The sequence below is a fragment of the Coenobita brevimanus genome, chromosome 97, assembly GCF_032717465.1.
Source record: "Coenobita brevimanus isolate Jiangsu-jjx chromosome 97, ASM3271746v2, whole genome shotgun sequence".
NCBI classification, from domain to species: domain Eukaryota; kingdom Metazoa; phylum Arthropoda; class Malacostraca; order Decapoda; family Coenobitidae; genus Coenobita; species Coenobita brevimanus.
The window spans coordinates 17,398,868-17,415,163 of NC_137050.1; the positions used below are offsets into that span (position 1 = coordinate 17,398,868).

Consider the following 16,296-nt stretch of genomic DNA (forward strand, 5'->3'; position numbering starts at 1 on the left):
AAGAGAGATACAGAGGAAGTGGGATATCTTTCTAGACCTCTATAATTTGGGAGTGGAAAAATTTGTACCAAGAGTAAGAGGGAAAGAAAACAGGAAAAAGGAGTGGTTTAATAGAAGGTGTATGATAGCCAAAAAAGAGAGAGATAAGGCGTGGAACAATTGGAGAAAGAGAGGTAATGACAGAACAAAGGAAGAATATAAAAGAACAAGAAACGAATACACAAGAATACGTAGGGAAGAAGAAAGGAATTTTGAAAAAGGTATAATTGACAAATGCAAGGATGAACCCAAACTGTTTTATAGATTTGTTAATGGCAAACTGAAACAAAAGGAAGGAATCACAAAGCTGAAAGTAGTTGGAGAGGTCTTTAAGGATGCGGCAATGCAAGCAGAAATAATGAACAAACGTTTCCAGTCAGTTTTCACTAAAGAAAAGGAGCTTGTGGAAGGGGAGGGAGTGATTAGAAATGTTCCGGTGATGAAAGATATAAAAGTGGAGGTGCAGGAAGTGTATAAATTACTGGAAACTCAAGATGTAAGGAAAGCCCCAGGACCTGATGGAATTTCTAATTGGGTACTGAAGGAATGCAGAGAACAACTGGCGGATAAAATTCACAGCTTAATTGTATGCTCACTGGAAGAGGGGAAAGTGCCAAAAGAATGGAAGAGGGCAAATGTGGTACCAATTTACAAGGGAGGAAACAGGGAAGAACCCCTGAATTATAGACCAGTGTCTCTAACCAGCATGGTCGCAAAATTGTGTGAGAGAATCCTGAAAGACAGATGGATAAAATATCTGGAAGAGATGAATATTTTGGCTAAATGTCAGTTTGGATTCAGAAGTGGAAGGTCATGTGTTTCAAACTTGTTAAGCTTTTACTCAAGAGCGATTGATGTGGTACAGGAGAGAGATGGTTGGGTGGATTGTGTGTACTTAGACTTAGAGAAGGCCTTTGACAAGGTACCTCATAAGAGACTAATGTGGAAACTAGAATATATTGGAGGACTAAAGGGGAAACTTCTGGAATGGATGAGAGACTTTTTGAGAGACAGACAAATGAGGACAGTAATAAAGGAAAAGATGTCTGGATGGAGGGAAGTAACAAGTGGAGTCCCTCAAGGCTCAGTGTTGGCGCCAGTAATGTTCCTGATTTACGTAAATGATATGGTAGATGGAGTGAACAGTTATGCGAGTCTGTTTGCTGATGATGTAAAGATCTTGAGGAAGATAGAGGTTGAGGAGGATTGTAAAATACTGCAGGAGGATTTGGATAGGATACACAATTGGAGCCGGACGTGGGAAATGAAATTTAATGTAAAGAAATGTAAAATATTGGAAATGGGTAAAAGTACCAGGAGACCATCACTGAATTATTTTTTGGGTAATGAATTAATCACAAAAAGGAGAGAAGAGAAAGATTTCAGAGTGCTGGTCCAAGATAGTTTGTCACCAGAAAAGCACATTAACAAGATAGTTGGAGAGACTTATAAGCTCTTGACTAACATAAGAGTAGCATTTCATTATATGGATGAGGAAATGATGAAAAAATTGATAGTGGCCATGATCCGCCCCAGGTTAGAATATGCAGCGGTAGTGTGGTGCCCACACAAAAAGAAAGATATAAACAAGATTGAGAGAATACAAAGAACAGCAACCAAGATGGTCCCCAGTCTGACAGACCTGTCATACAGAGAGAGGCTGGAAAAACTGGATTTGCCTTCGTTAGAGGAAAGGAGAAAGAGGGGAGATATGATTGCGGTGTTCAGGACCATGGTGGGAGTAGATAAAATTGACAAAGAAGATCTGTTTGTATGGGATAAGAGAGCAACAAGAGGACATGGAATGAAATTGAAAAAGTCAAGCTGCTTGAAGGATATCAAGAAATATAGCTTTCCTTACAGAAGTATAGACTTATGGAATAGCCTGGACAAAGAGATCGTCCAGTCAAAAAACTTAAACGAGTTTAAAGTTAAATTCGACTTATTGAGAAACAGCGATGGAAACCCACGAGCATAGTACATTTCGTGTATATCACAATTAGGTATATTCTTAAATATTTGGAACGACTTAGACAAAGAGGTGGTGCATGAGAAAAACATTCATGTGTGTAAAGGTAGACTTGATAAATGTGGATATGGAGACAGGACAACACGAGCATTGCTCAATTCCTGTATACTACAAATAGGTAAAACAAATAGGTAAATACACACACACACACACACACACACACACACACAAAAAGGAAATGTGGTCCCCATATACAAGGGAGGAAACAAGGAAGAGCCACTGAACTATAGGCCGGTATCACTAAACGGTGTTGTTGCAAAAATTTGTGAGATTGTAACGAAAGACCAATGGATCAAATACCTGGAAGGAACTAATACATTAATAGATCGTCAATCTGGCTTCAGAAAAGGAAGATCAGGTACTGCAAACCTACTAAGCTTTTACTCAGGAGTGATAGATGGTACACAAGAGAGGACTGGATGGATTGATTGTGTCTTTTGGACCTAAAGAAAGCATTTGACATGGTACCACACAGGAGACTGTTTTGGAAACTCGAACACACTGGAGACCTGAAAGTAGCATTACTTAAATGTATGAAAAAAATTTTTGGACAACAGGGAGATGAGAACAGTCATAAAGGACTAGCAATCTGAGTGGCATAACTCAAGGGTCAGTTTTGGCACCAGTCATGTTCCTGGTTTATGTAAATGATACGGTGGAAGGAATAGACAGTTATATAAGTCTATTTGCAGATGATGCTAAGCTATTAAAGAAAGTAAACAAAAAAGGATGACTGTATTCAGCTGCAAATGGACCTTGATAAGATATCTGACTGGAGTCAAAGGTGGGAAATGCAGTTTAATGCAAAGAAATGTACAGTATTGGAATTTGGAAAGAGTACAAAAGACAAACAGGATAATACAGAATGGGGAATGAATGGTTTAGTAAAACTAATGAAGAGAAAGACTTAAGGGTATTGTTTTCAGACAAACTTTCACAGGAAAATCACACAATCAAGATCACCAGAGATATATACGAGGAGTTTAGTCAAATAAAGACGAACATGACAAATCAATGTTTTGAAATAAAGTGTTAAAAATTTGTTTTGTTGTAACTCATTAACCAGGAGCCCAATTTCAATAAACTATGTCTCAAACAACAGAGCTGGTAAAACACTTTAAGACACATAAGATTAAAATACAAAATATCTGATATATCAGGTTATAATGAAGTTCAGTTATTAATCCCATACCACAGTACCTTTATGAGTATAAAAACATAATTTCAAAACACCCACAAAAATGAAAAGGACAACAACCAACCCATGTACAGTATTTAAGTGCTGTGGGGAGTGTGAGCATTAACAGTAGTCTAGTATATCGTCGGTCTAATGCCTTCCGTTCATCACCAACTTGCTTCAGAGTAGAACCAGTGCCTCGTTTGTCAGTTTCCACTGATCCAATTACAGTTACTTAGTTGAGTACAGAACGAACTCTATGCTTACCTAAACCACGAATGTTGAGGAACAATGATCGACGAACATCATAAGTAACACTGGCATACTCAACACGATAAATATTCGTTTGTGACAAGGTGATTTATGGCCCTTGACACGAGGCCGCTTCATAGCAACACTTTTCACATGACTGGCAATGTAACTGTTCTGTTTGTTATAATCACTCAATGCCCCAAATGCTGTAAATAGATCAGTTTCTTCATCAATGCCCAAGTTGTTGAAGCAGCCACACTTAGCGGAAGAACTGATTTTCTTAGCTGACACTTCCTTTTTTATCCTATAACTCACGTATGCTTCCCCAGCATTTTGTGTTTGCTTGGCAACAGCATGTTCCCATGAAGATGCAGTACATTTTCACTTCCGTGTATGCTCAGGGTCCTCCTGGTTGCCATCATTATGTAAATCACTCATTTTGCAATGCAAATCACTGTAAATCTGAGGTGAAAATAATGTAATAAACCACAAGCATGTCTGTCTTGTTTACAATGTAAACAGAAATGGGAAGGGCAGGATCTTGCCACACTTAGCTGACACACCCATAAAACATGGCCACTGATTGGCAGTGAGTGTGATGTCATCAGGAGACCCACCGCTCGTTGGCGGCCTGGAGGAGTGCTCGCTGGAATGTTCATCTTTCTTCCACTGCAACCTGCCTTGAGAGAGAGACAGGCCACACATACCAACCTGCATCGTGTTGGGACAAGAATCCACCTTGTTGTATAGGAGTTTCAACCATGTAAAGATGAACATGCTGTGAAAATGTTCCCGTTCGACAGAAAAATGGCAGATGAGTGTGTTGTGACCTAATCTCAATTTTAGATATTTGGCACATTCATAGTTATTTGACTAGATATCTCATATAACCTTCTCAGTAACATAAGAGTTATGTTTACTTATATGGACAGAGAGATGATGAAAAAGATGACTGTATCAATGATCCACCCGAGGCTGGAATATGCAGCAGTGGTATGGTTACAACATAAAAAGAAGGATATAAGAAGGACTGAAAAAATACAAAGTGCAACAACGAAGATAGTACCTGGCTTGAGAGAATTCCCGTATGGGGAAAGACTGTTTAGGCTAAATCTCCCAACCCTAGAAAAAAGAAGAAGAAGAAGGGGAGATCTGATTAAAATGTACAGAGTATCCAAAGGAATGGAGAAGTGTGACAGGGAGAACCTGTTTTTGTGGGACGAAAGAGAAACGAGGGGCCATGAAAAAAGCTGAAAAAGACCACATGCAAGAGAGACATCATGAAACACAGCTTCCCTTACAGAACTACTGAAACATGGAGTAACTTAATGAGGTGATAAATACCAAGGACATTCACAATTTCAAAACCAAAGTGGACATTAGTAGTTATGGAGACAGGACAATACAAGCACAGCTCCTTTTCCGATCACAACTAGGTAAATACACACACACACACACACACACACAAAGGCAGTTACAAGGCAGGTGGCGGTGAGGAGGAGGAGGAGGAGGAGGAGGAGGAGGAGGACAGTGTGTGCAGAGCTTTAAACTGACCTTGTATATATCCTTGTCAGACTGTGTAGAGCTTATTACCCCTTCAGCACGCAACGTGGCCATGGTTTCAAACACCAGATAGGGACAGATGGCATCAGCACCATACCCCAACAGCACACACATATGATGGACCTCTCTGTACAGAATTATACAATAATCATTATCATTAAAAGATTTAAAAATGTATCATAGTTATTACATCTACTATACTGTATCAGAATATATTGAATCGTTTATGAAGGTTCCAATGTGCTTGCATGCTTTGGCTTTGGTTACCTAATGGCAGCTCTCCACACTGCTCAATCTTTGGCAGCCTCTCTACTCTGTACTGTATCACAGACGTCATACTCTGTGACCTCATCCCACGTCTTTTTTGGTCTGCCTCTCGCAACTCTACCCCCAACATTCACACTTCTCACCTTCTGCACCTAATTGTCACCCTCCATCTTCTCAACATCACCACAATCTCCCTCTCCTTATCACAACACCAATACACTCAAGTCCACTCTTTCCTCTCAACTCTTTAGTCATAATCCTAGCAATCTAGGCCTTGCATTCAAGGACTCACTACAAATCCACTGAATCACTGTCATTTCTGTATGTCTGAGCCTCTAAGTATCCTCTTCCTTTACTACCTAGGTCTCACTACCATACAACATTACACTCCAAACACATGCCACATACAAAGATCCCTTAGCATGGAAAGAGAGCGCTCTCAGTGTCGGGAGATCAAAAGCTCCCTGAACTTCCTCCAACCACTTCTTACTCTAGCCACAAAACCAATTCCAGTCCCATTTCCCTTACATAACATTTCTCCAATGGTACAACTTACCATAAACCACACCAGCACTGTTTCATGGCACACTGCTTGAAAATAACCATTTCTATGTGCCTGTTCCACAAATTTCCCTTGTTTTCACAATCTTTCTCAATTCTTTTTTCACTGTTTGTTGATGAGTTTTTCTTTTTCTAGGAATGTTCAGTTCTACCACTGCTAATTTTCACGCCAATCAGAGCCCTATTTCTACTCAACATTATACCAACAGACTGACACCTTTTTTTGCTTACTAAGATGAGAAAACTGGCAGTAATAAACTGTATACTTCCCAGGAATTGATGTAAGAGTGTCTGCAATATTATGTTTGATCATCTGATTCGCTGTTTACTTGTGAAAAAGCACTTCTTTGTTGTTACTGTGACCACGAGCTCATCTGAACATGAACCTGGTGGACTACTGGCTGAAGCTGCCCTTCTCTAGCAGCCCACCATCCTCCTTTTGTGAGATGGGAAGAAAGCAGAGGGATGTTTGTTTAACCAGACAAGGAAGCTGCCTGTTTATTTTAATGACACTGCATGAAAGCATCTCTCTCTCTCTCTCTCTCTCTCGCTCGCACTGTTTCTGTGATAAATTACAAATCAAGCTCTCAAATCCTGTTGAGTGGAAAAGCTTTGTAGAAAACAGGAAATTCTGAAATGTAGAAATAATAACAGAAAATTCTGAAATGTGGAAATAGTGATAACTATGAGAAAATTATATAAAAAAATAGCCTACAATGCCTTTATCAGTGAATAATGTAAAGGACCCATTGTTTGCATTGAATATTCAGTTCTCACATGTAAAAAAGAAAAAAAAAAAAAATGCACTGTGTAGGGATGGATGATAAGACTCCTTACTGGAGGGACGGTGGAAGGGAATTTGGAAAGTGGAGGTTTTTAGAAAACCAGATATTTGGATCTTGGAGTTTTTTCTGAATAAGTAAATGCTTTAGGCCCTCCACCTCCTCTGTTAAGTGAGTGACCAGTCACTTATCCATGAGTGGCATTATATATGCAATAAACCCAACCAACCTTTATTTGTAAACCTTTAACCCCTAAAAGACGGGTGTCCGCATATGCTGTCCAAGGGTACTAGGGCCAAAAAGACGGGTGTCTGCATATGCAGTCATGCCTCCCTCACCCCCCCTGCCACACCCAAACACCACCCACAACCCACCCCCACCCTCATGCCCCCACCCCAACCCCCTGCCCTTCCCCAGCCACCCCACCCCAAAACCCCCACCTTCCTCCCAATACCCCCCACCACCCCTAACCCCCACCTCCCACCACCCCTATCCTCCCCATCCCCATCACCCATGCCCCCCACAGTCCCCGATACGCTCAACTACTCCCCACCATCCCCCACCCTCTATCCCCACCACCCCCAACCCCCTACCCCCACATCCCCAAACCTCCTCACACCCCCCAAACAACCCAACCCCTCCAATTCCCACCACCACCCCCACCTTTTTCCCCCCCTCTCCCCTCCCAACTCCCCACTTACCACCCCCATCCAATACCCCTGACCCCCACCCAGCACCCCCCACTCCTACCCCACCCCCCACCCCTACCCCACCCCCCACCTCCCCCAAGCACCCAGTCTCCATCCCTACACCACCCCACAATCCCCATACTCCCCACCATATCGCACCTGCCGATTATGCCCGTCCTGAGCCCATGTCAAAACATTCCAATGCCCATCTTATAGAGGTTAAGGCCACTCTGCCTGGAACATCATAACCCACTGGACCATCAGGCATTCATCTGATTATATGGTTACCATCCAACATTTTAGATTGTTTCCAGGATTAAAGACAGCCATATGACTTGTCACTCAGGGTAGTCACTTGAGGAAAGGATTACATCAAGTGCATGGATGGTGGGCATCTCTACCTACCACCTTCTGAATAAATGCAACAAAGTAGTATGAGGCCAAAAGAAAATGGATGATCCATATGGTGGTGGTGGGGGAATAAAAATCCTGAAGGTAGGTAGGTAAAAAAAAAAAAGTGAGGTTGGGGGGTTGAAGTCTATGGGCACACACAGAGAAAACATCACAACACATGGGTGAGTGTTCATACACCTCAAAGACCACTACAAGAATGACAAGTTGGTGCACAGCAGGCAGGAGGGTAAGACACACAATGATCCATTACCACCAGCCAGACACAATTTCCTCTAGATTTACTCTACTTCAGGATTTTCTACTGTGCTGTTCCTTCAAAATTACTGAGTTTCAATACTTCTTTCCTTGACTTGGGATATGTCAAGACAGTCCTCTCAGTAGCAATTATGGTTCTAGTGGTGATAAGCTGCAGGTTACCCCAGTATCTGTACTTTTCATTCATACTGAAACAAATGACTAACAAGGATAAGAATTGTAATTTCTGCTGCCACAAAACTTAATTAAATTATACTGTATAAGGTTTCAAAAAGAATGAGTACTATTAACCTGCATATGCATACTTACAAAACCCAGTACCAGACATTTATAAACAGGAAAAATTGCTATGTACAAAATAATACTTTTAACATCTTTTTGACCAACCTCATAAGAACTATGAAAAATTATTACCTCATGCAAATTTTTCATGTAATTTTCATTCTGAAATTATGAATATAAAACTAATTCATGTTAGCTTCCTGCTAATGACTACTAAAATTTCACTGGTTCTACACCAAAAAGGGACTCTTACTGAAGACACATATATCACCTTGCTTCGCCTGTCTCCAGAATAAGGCCAACCTTCATTCGCTGTCGTTCCTCAATTAAGAAGTGATGTGTTGCTCCCAGTGCCAGCACTGTGCTAACTGGAAGCCTAAAATAAAGATACTTTTATTACTCTTATAATCCATGCCAACAGTTTCATAAGCATCGCTAAAACACAACCAAACACTTAGTTCAAGTATGATTATCAGGCCAGAAGTATCAAACTCACTACACTTGAAGAAAACCTGAAATGACAAATTCTTTATATAAAGCTTTTTATTGCAGCAGCGATGGAGAAGCCTCACTGGCAAACATCTTATTATCCTCAATACTAAATGTTTGTTTTCATGACTTCAACAGTAGGTGGTTAAATACCAATGATCCTAGGAAGTAATGTACTACAGTACACCGAGTGTGAAGTGTGGCTACTAACTTTATAACCTGCCACATAATCATCATTCTCTAGCAGGAAACTCAGCAACAAGCAAAGAGAGTCAGAGAACAAACTAAGACTAGAACTGTTACAAATCTTATAACAATAAACTCTCAATTATCCGTTGTCTAAATATCTGGCCCAACGCAACATCCGACACCGATGGCTTGGCTCTATTAAAGCATTATCCAGCTAAATTACGCAGTATCTGGTTCCAAAATGGGACATAACCAGTGGTTCTAGGCAATATCCAGCATCAAGGTGTATCAGCCAGCTCATAAACAGTAGCCAATCAGCACTGTATTCTTGTATTGCAGTACTGTATCACTAATTTATTTTGTGCTTAATTTTCATCTCTTGCTCATGGGGAAGGATTTAGGATAGAGGGCTGAGATGGATAGTAAAGCAATATCCAGCTCAATGCCGAAAATGTTGAGCCAACGGGGGGTACACCTATTCCCCACTATTCGACAAGGATGAGTTTGATAAAAAGTGGTTGAATAATGAACTGGTCGAATAACGAAGCAATTTTTCCTATAAGACTTAAGAAATAGGGAGGTCAGGTTTCTGATCACCTTTGTCACTCCAAAGTATTTAGTAAAGACAGAAAAAATACCAGGAAATATGAACAAAACTGACATAGGGATGCGAGGTTTGTTCTTATAGACCTACGTTCTCAAGGAAAACTAATTTAACCCGCGGCGTCCCGTCGATGTACTTCCACGTCCTCACGTTATGTCACTGCCAATCCCGTTGATGTACTTCAACGTCCTGCAATTGCAAGGTTCATAATTTCCACAATTTTCAAAATTCGCGCGAGATTTTCGATTCGCCCACGTACCCAAGCCTCCCCTACCTGCCCCCAGGCGGGCAGCGTCCCAGACCCCGCGTGACCTGCACTCGCCCTTGTCTCGGTCACTCACCTGTTAGCAGTGACCCAGGTCAGACATGGCGCGTAAAGGTCTCTCAGACGACGAAATACAATCCGCCCTGGATGCCTTCACTGGAGATAGTGATTCTCCACTTGATGATGATGTGGTGGATCGAGATTATGTGCAGCCTGAGGAGGAAATAACAAGCAGTGATGAGGAGGTCCCTTCGCCCCGGAAAAAGCGGTATGTCACGTATCGTAAGGCAAGGGAAGGCCAGCCTGCACCCAAAACACCTGCATGGACCTCTCTCCATCCCCTAGAGAGAGATTCTGATGAAGACGAGGATGAGGACGATGACGATGACGGCGGCTTAGGACGCGATGTTGCCTCGTGGTTGGGGAAGGAAAAAAATCTCACCCCGAGGATCAGAAGGCAAATAAAGTATGGCCTAGTGTTTTGTCTGGGGAAGGCGAAAGTAGTGTGGTGGGAGTGCGGGGTGAAAGGGAAGTGGTGTGAGGGAGGCAGCACGAGCACGTGGTGCACGTAGGCCTAGGGGAGAGGAGGTGGAGCCACTCCCCAGCACGTCTTTCGCCATACAATATTCCCCAACTTCCTCCACACAGCCCCAGGATGTGGGGAAAGGAAGGAAAGGGAAGGGAAAGGGTAAAGGAAAAGGGAGAGGGAAGAGAAGTGCGAGTGATGAAAGGCGCCGCTCTCCACCTCCCCCACCACCACCAATGTTGCGTTGTGCCTTCAGCCATGTTTCAGAGAGTACCATAACTTCCTACACTACTGAAACTGTGTGGGATGGCGATATGATGCTCAGTATAATGGTAAGGCCAGTCAGTATGTGCCAAGTCTTATATAAACTTGAAACGGGTGTAATGTTTGCAGGAAAGTAATGTATAAGTTGAGAAATAGTGTAAGTTGAACGAAGTGATATGAAAACTACACCCACTGTATAGATCTGCGAAAATATGAAGCTCAGTATAACACTCTGGTCAGTAAATATGTGATAGCAACAATATAAAGTGGAAACGGGTGTAATGTTAGCATGAATAAAACGTATAAGTTGAAAAATAGTGTAAGTTGTAATAATTGATGTCACGAGTACACCCACATTCTGGTCAGTAAGTATGTGATAGGAATTATATAAGTGGAATTTGTTGTAATGTTAGTAGTAAGGTATTTTATAAGTTGAATACTAGTGTAAGATGAAACAAATGATATCGCGATAACACTCTCTGTGTAAGTACGCGCTAATATGACGCTCAGTTGCATCGTAAGTTCTGAAATTATGTGATATCAATTATATCAAGTGTAAACATGTGCAATGTTAGTGGAGAATTATTATATAAGTACAAAAATAGGTTGTAAGTTGAAATAGTAGTCATAGCGACTTCACCGTGTGTGTTATTATGCGCTATTATTACGCTATATATTTTCGTAAGGCCTGAAATTATCTCAAAACCCTTCTATAAAGTTGAAAAGTGTATAATGTTATTAGAAAAGTATTATGTAAGTAGAAAAAACACAATACGAGTTGAAACAACAGTCACAGCGAGTTCACTCACTACGTAAATAAGCGCTAACATTACGCTAAATGTTATCAAAAGGCCTGTGAATATGTAAAAACAGTTCAATAAAATGTAAAATGGTATAATGTTATTGTAGAAGTATTATGTAAGTAAAAAAAATGATATGTACCATGATTTTCGAATGTTAGCGATTCATCGTGACCAAGTTGCCCGATTTTGCTCGTTTCGCACGATGGTACAATGCTTATTTCTGCTCTATTTTTGTATAAATCCAATATACTCTTTTATCACATGTTTTTATGTTTGTAATAAATACATATCTACTTACTTTCATTGGTTTCCCAGACTTATAATACCATAGAAAACGTTAGAGGCTCAGACCGCCTACGGAGAACACGGGGCCAGGTGGGACCAAGGCATACCTGTTTAGGGTAATTATGGACCCCGGGGAACAATATCTTTGTCACTGACCATTGTTTCTGACCAAAAGCGAAAGTTTTAGCAAAAAAAAAAAAAAAAAAAAAAAAAAAAAAGAAGAAAAATGGTCGGGATTTTTTTTTTTTTTTTTTTTTTAATGCGAGGAAGAAGGAACCAAAGGCCATGAGCCCGCAGTAACAGTTCCCTCCAAGAGAAAAACAAAATACAATAGAGAGCCAAATTCAAGATCCGATCATTTGGAGATGCCTGGACACACTACGTTTGAAAGACTGGAGATCATAGGCAGAAGGAAATACAGACAGAGGGAGACAGTTCCAGAGCTGACCTGTTGCATAAATGAAAGACTGGGAGTAACGGTTAACTCTTGCATTAGAGAGTTGGACAGAAAAGGGATGAGAGTTTGCTGCCAGACGGGTGCTACGCGACCGTCGTAGAGGTGGAGGAATGCAAGCAGACAGTTCAGAGGAGCAGTGACCATTAAAGTAGCGATAGAAAAGAGATAAAGATGCAACAGTGCGGCGAAGAGACAGAGGTTGAAGGGAGTCAGTAAGAGGAGGAGAGTTAATGAGACGAAAAGCCTTTGACTCCACCCTATTGAGAAGAGCTGTATGTGGGGAGCCTACCCACACATGAGAGTTGTACTCCACACAGGGGTGGATAAAACCCCTGTATAGAGTCAACAATTGTGCAGGGGTAAAGAAAGAGCGGAGTCGGCTTAGCACACCCAATCTCTTGGAAGCAGATTTTACAAGAGATGTAATATGATCTTTCCAAGATAAGTCCCGAGTAAATGAAACCCCAAGCATGTTCAAGGATGATGCAGGATTAATCTGAATATTATTAAACATTAGTGGGTATACCTGTGGAAGATTTTGTCGGGTTGATAGGTGTAAGAACTGAGTCTTAGATGCATTAAAGACAACCATATTATTTTTACCCCAGTCAGAGATATGAGCCAAGTCAGACATTAGGTGTGCCATAGCCTCATCCCTTGTTTCTTGAAGTAACTGTTGAGATGGGCGTTGCGGGAACCGAATGGAAAGGTGAAGGGTGGAGTCATCAGCGTATGAGTGGATAGGGTTAGATGTACAGCTTAGAAGATCACTGATGAATAAAAGGAAGAGAGTTGGTGATAGGACAGAGCCCTGAGGAACACCACTGTTGATAGATCTAGGAGAAGAACGATGGCCGTCTACGACAGCAGCTATAGAACGACCAGAAAGGAAGCTAGCGATGAAGGCACAGATAGAAGGATAGAAACCGTAGGAGGGCAGTTTGGAAATTAAAGATTTATGCCAGACTCGATCGAAAGCCTTTGAGATGTCAAGTGCAATGGCAAAGCTTTCGCCAAAGTCCCGAAAGGAGGATGACCAGGAGTCTGAAAGGTAGGTGAGAAGATCGCCAGTGGAGCGTCCCTGACGGAACCCATACTGACGATCGGAAAGAAGGTTGTGATAGGAAAGATGCCTTAAAATTTTTCTATTAAGAACTGACTCGAAAACTTTTGAAATACAGGACGTTAAAGCAATTGGACGATAGTTGGAGGGTTGGGAGTGGTCACCCTTCTTTGGGACTGGCTGAATGAGAGCAAACTTCCAGCAAGAAGGAAAGGTACAAGTTGACAGACAAAGGCGAAATAGTTTGCCTAGGCAGGGTGTAAGCACAGAAGCACAGTTTTTGAGAACAACAGGAGGGACCCCATCAGGCCCATATGCCTTGTTAGTACTAAGGCCAGTAATGGGAGAAAATACATCAAATGAAGAAATTTTAATGTCAGCCATGAGGAAGTCAGAGGGGGGAAGTGATGGAGGAACAGCACCGGAATCGTCTAAGGTGGAATTGGAGGAGAAAGTCTGTGCGAAGAGATCCGCTTTATCAGTAGAAGAAATAGCTACAGAACCATCAGAGTAGAAAAGAGGAGGGAAGGATGATGAGGTAAAGTTGTTAGAAAGATTTTTGGGAAGGTGCCAGAAGGAGCGGGAAGAATTCGAGTTGGAGAGTTGAGAGCATTTAGTATGGATGAAATTATTTTTAGTAGAGTGAAGAACAGACTTAGGACGATTCCGGGCAGAAACGTAAAGATTGTGTGATTCAGGGGTGGGTTGGCTCCGGTACCTTTTGTAGACCTTCTCCTTGTTGCGGACAGCATTAGAACAAGCGTGATTAAACCAAGGCTTTCTTGCGTTAGTCAAAGGATGTGAGAAAGGAATGTATGCTTCCATGCCCGAGAGAATAACCTCCGTAATGCGCAAGGCACACTCAGATGGCTCACGGCCATGGAAGCAATAATCATTCCAGGGAAAATCAAAGAAGTACTGCCAGAAGGGCCTCCCAGTCCGCGGCTCCAAAATGCCAGAGACGACGTTTCCCTGGAGGGTCCGCAGGCCGTACTGGAGCGATAGGACAGGTTAAGGTAATAAGGTTGTGATCGGAGGAGCCCAACGGAGAGAAAAGATTAACAGAGTAAGCAGAAGGATTAGTTGTGAGGAAGAGGTCAAGTATGTTGGAGCTCTCTCCAAGGCGGTCAGGGATACGGGTAGGGTGCTGTACAAGCTGCTCTAGGTTATTAAGGATAGAAAAGATGTAGGCTTGTTCACCAGGTGGATCCGTGAAAGGAGAGGAGAGCCAAAGGTGGTGGTGAACATTGAAATCTCCAAGAATGGAGATTTCAGAGAAAGGAGAAATGGACAGAATGTGTTCCATCGTAGAAGTAAGATAGTCGAAGAATTTTTGATAGTCAGTAGAATTAGGGGATAAGTAAACAGTACAGATATATTTAGTCAGAGAATGACAGGAAAGCCGAAGCCAGAGAGTGGAGAATTCAGAAGAATCAAGTTCAGCAACACGAGAGCAAGATAAGTCGTTGCGTATGTATACACAACAGCCACCTTTGGCTTTGAAATGAGTATAGAGAAAGTAGGAGGATACAGAAAAGGGTTTGCTGTCAGTTGCCTCAGACAGCTGAGTCTCGTTAGAAAAAGAAGGTGAGGTTTAGAGGAGGAGAGGTGGTGTTCAACAGAGCGAAAGTTAGATGAAAGGCCGTGAATGTTGCAGAAATGAAGAAGAAGAGAGTCAGACAGTGGTTCCAGGCACCTCGAGTCATCACCGGGAGAGGGGCAGATGGCGGGGGCATTTATGGTCCCCCCCCCTGGGGACTCCGAGGCTGGGTGAATTGACGCCATTTTAGTGAATTTTGAATAGGAAGTGTAGTGTGTACTGTGCATGTAGTTTGGTGAAGATACATAGAGAAATTTGTACTGGAGAGCATGCTGGCCTACTCTCTGTGTAACTGAGACACTGAAAAAGTTCAGCAAAGGGGGATGGTCAGGAACTAGTCCTGAGGGCTCATGAAACGGGAGCTCCAGCACTCCCTGTCATCAGCTTTCCATCCACCTCGGGAGTACTGCCCTGCTCGACTGGTGCTACAGTCGAGATTGGGGGGTACCAGTGGTGAAAAAGTGGTTGGGACGGGGCGGGTTAATACTACATACATCTCAGATGACTGACATTTGATTTTCAACCAAAAAAAAATATTGGAGAACAAAAGAAATATCCCTACTTAGTGATATTAAAGAAAGCCGCCTGAACGCCTTCGACAGTGTGTTTATTGCCGATCCCACCAACTGGACATGATGACACCACACCAAACAAACTCAAATGTATTCAATTTAAAACCATAAACAGCAGTGGAAGTCTTACTGGAAGTGCTAAAACCTAACTCGGGGGCTTCATCCCCAGGCCCCCCCAGAGATTACAACCTACCTAACCTAGTGCAAACCAAGATGTGCATTCCATTAAACTGGCACCAATACAGTACCGTGCATTAAGAACATTCACTGATCACTGCCGCAGTCATCACTAGGTTTGCCATTTGGTATTTTTCATTACCAAATGTAGGCCAATTGGGTAATACAAATTTCATTTGGTAATGAATCAGCATGATCCATTTTTTACACGTATGAAGATACAGAGGATGGAGACAGCAGATTGTCTGCACTCTTTGATTAACCTGCTAGCCTACATAGCATGAAAATAATCTACATGCTGCTAATTATAGGGAGAGATTATTTCCATTTGTATATATATACTGTAATTCATGAAGAATAAATGCTTGCTTTAAAAATCTGGTAATGAAAAGTTAAATTTGGTAATGAAAATTAAGGAGTTTGGTAATGTGGCCGAGTTTAGATCTGGCAACCCTGATTGTCACCCAACCATGCGATAGCAAAACACTCGCTCAGGTTGGTAAGCACATGACTGCTTGACAAGTAGGGGTCTTGGGTGGAGCCATGGTGGTGCTATAGTATTCCATGAGGCCAAAAAGAAATGCAGATAGATGAAGAAGCAATTGAGCAGCAGAGCAGAGCACAGGAGACAGACAGCTCAGACGGCCTATCTGGCAGTGCATAGTTTGAATTGTCAAAATGGCAGGGATGAC

The 16,296-nt window shown here is 42.0% G+C and overlaps 1 protein-coding gene across 1 annotated transcript in view; it reads right to left on the reverse strand.

Annotated features, from left to right (window-relative positions):
- The window catches only part of LOC145413616 (uncharacterized), a 569,601-nt gene that overhangs the window by 270,894 nt on the left and 282,411 nt on the right, over positions 1 to 16,296 (reverse strand). Inside the window, exons 15-16 of the mRNA XM_080283270.1 lie at positions 8,582 to 8,686; positions 5,052 to 5,187 (exon numbers count right to left, since the gene is read on the reverse strand). Of these exons, the coding sequence (XP_080139396.1) occupies positions 5,052 to 5,187; positions 8,582 to 8,686 (241 nt within the window). The remainder of the gene's footprint in view (positions 1 to 5,051; positions 5,188 to 8,581; positions 8,687 to 16,296) is intronic.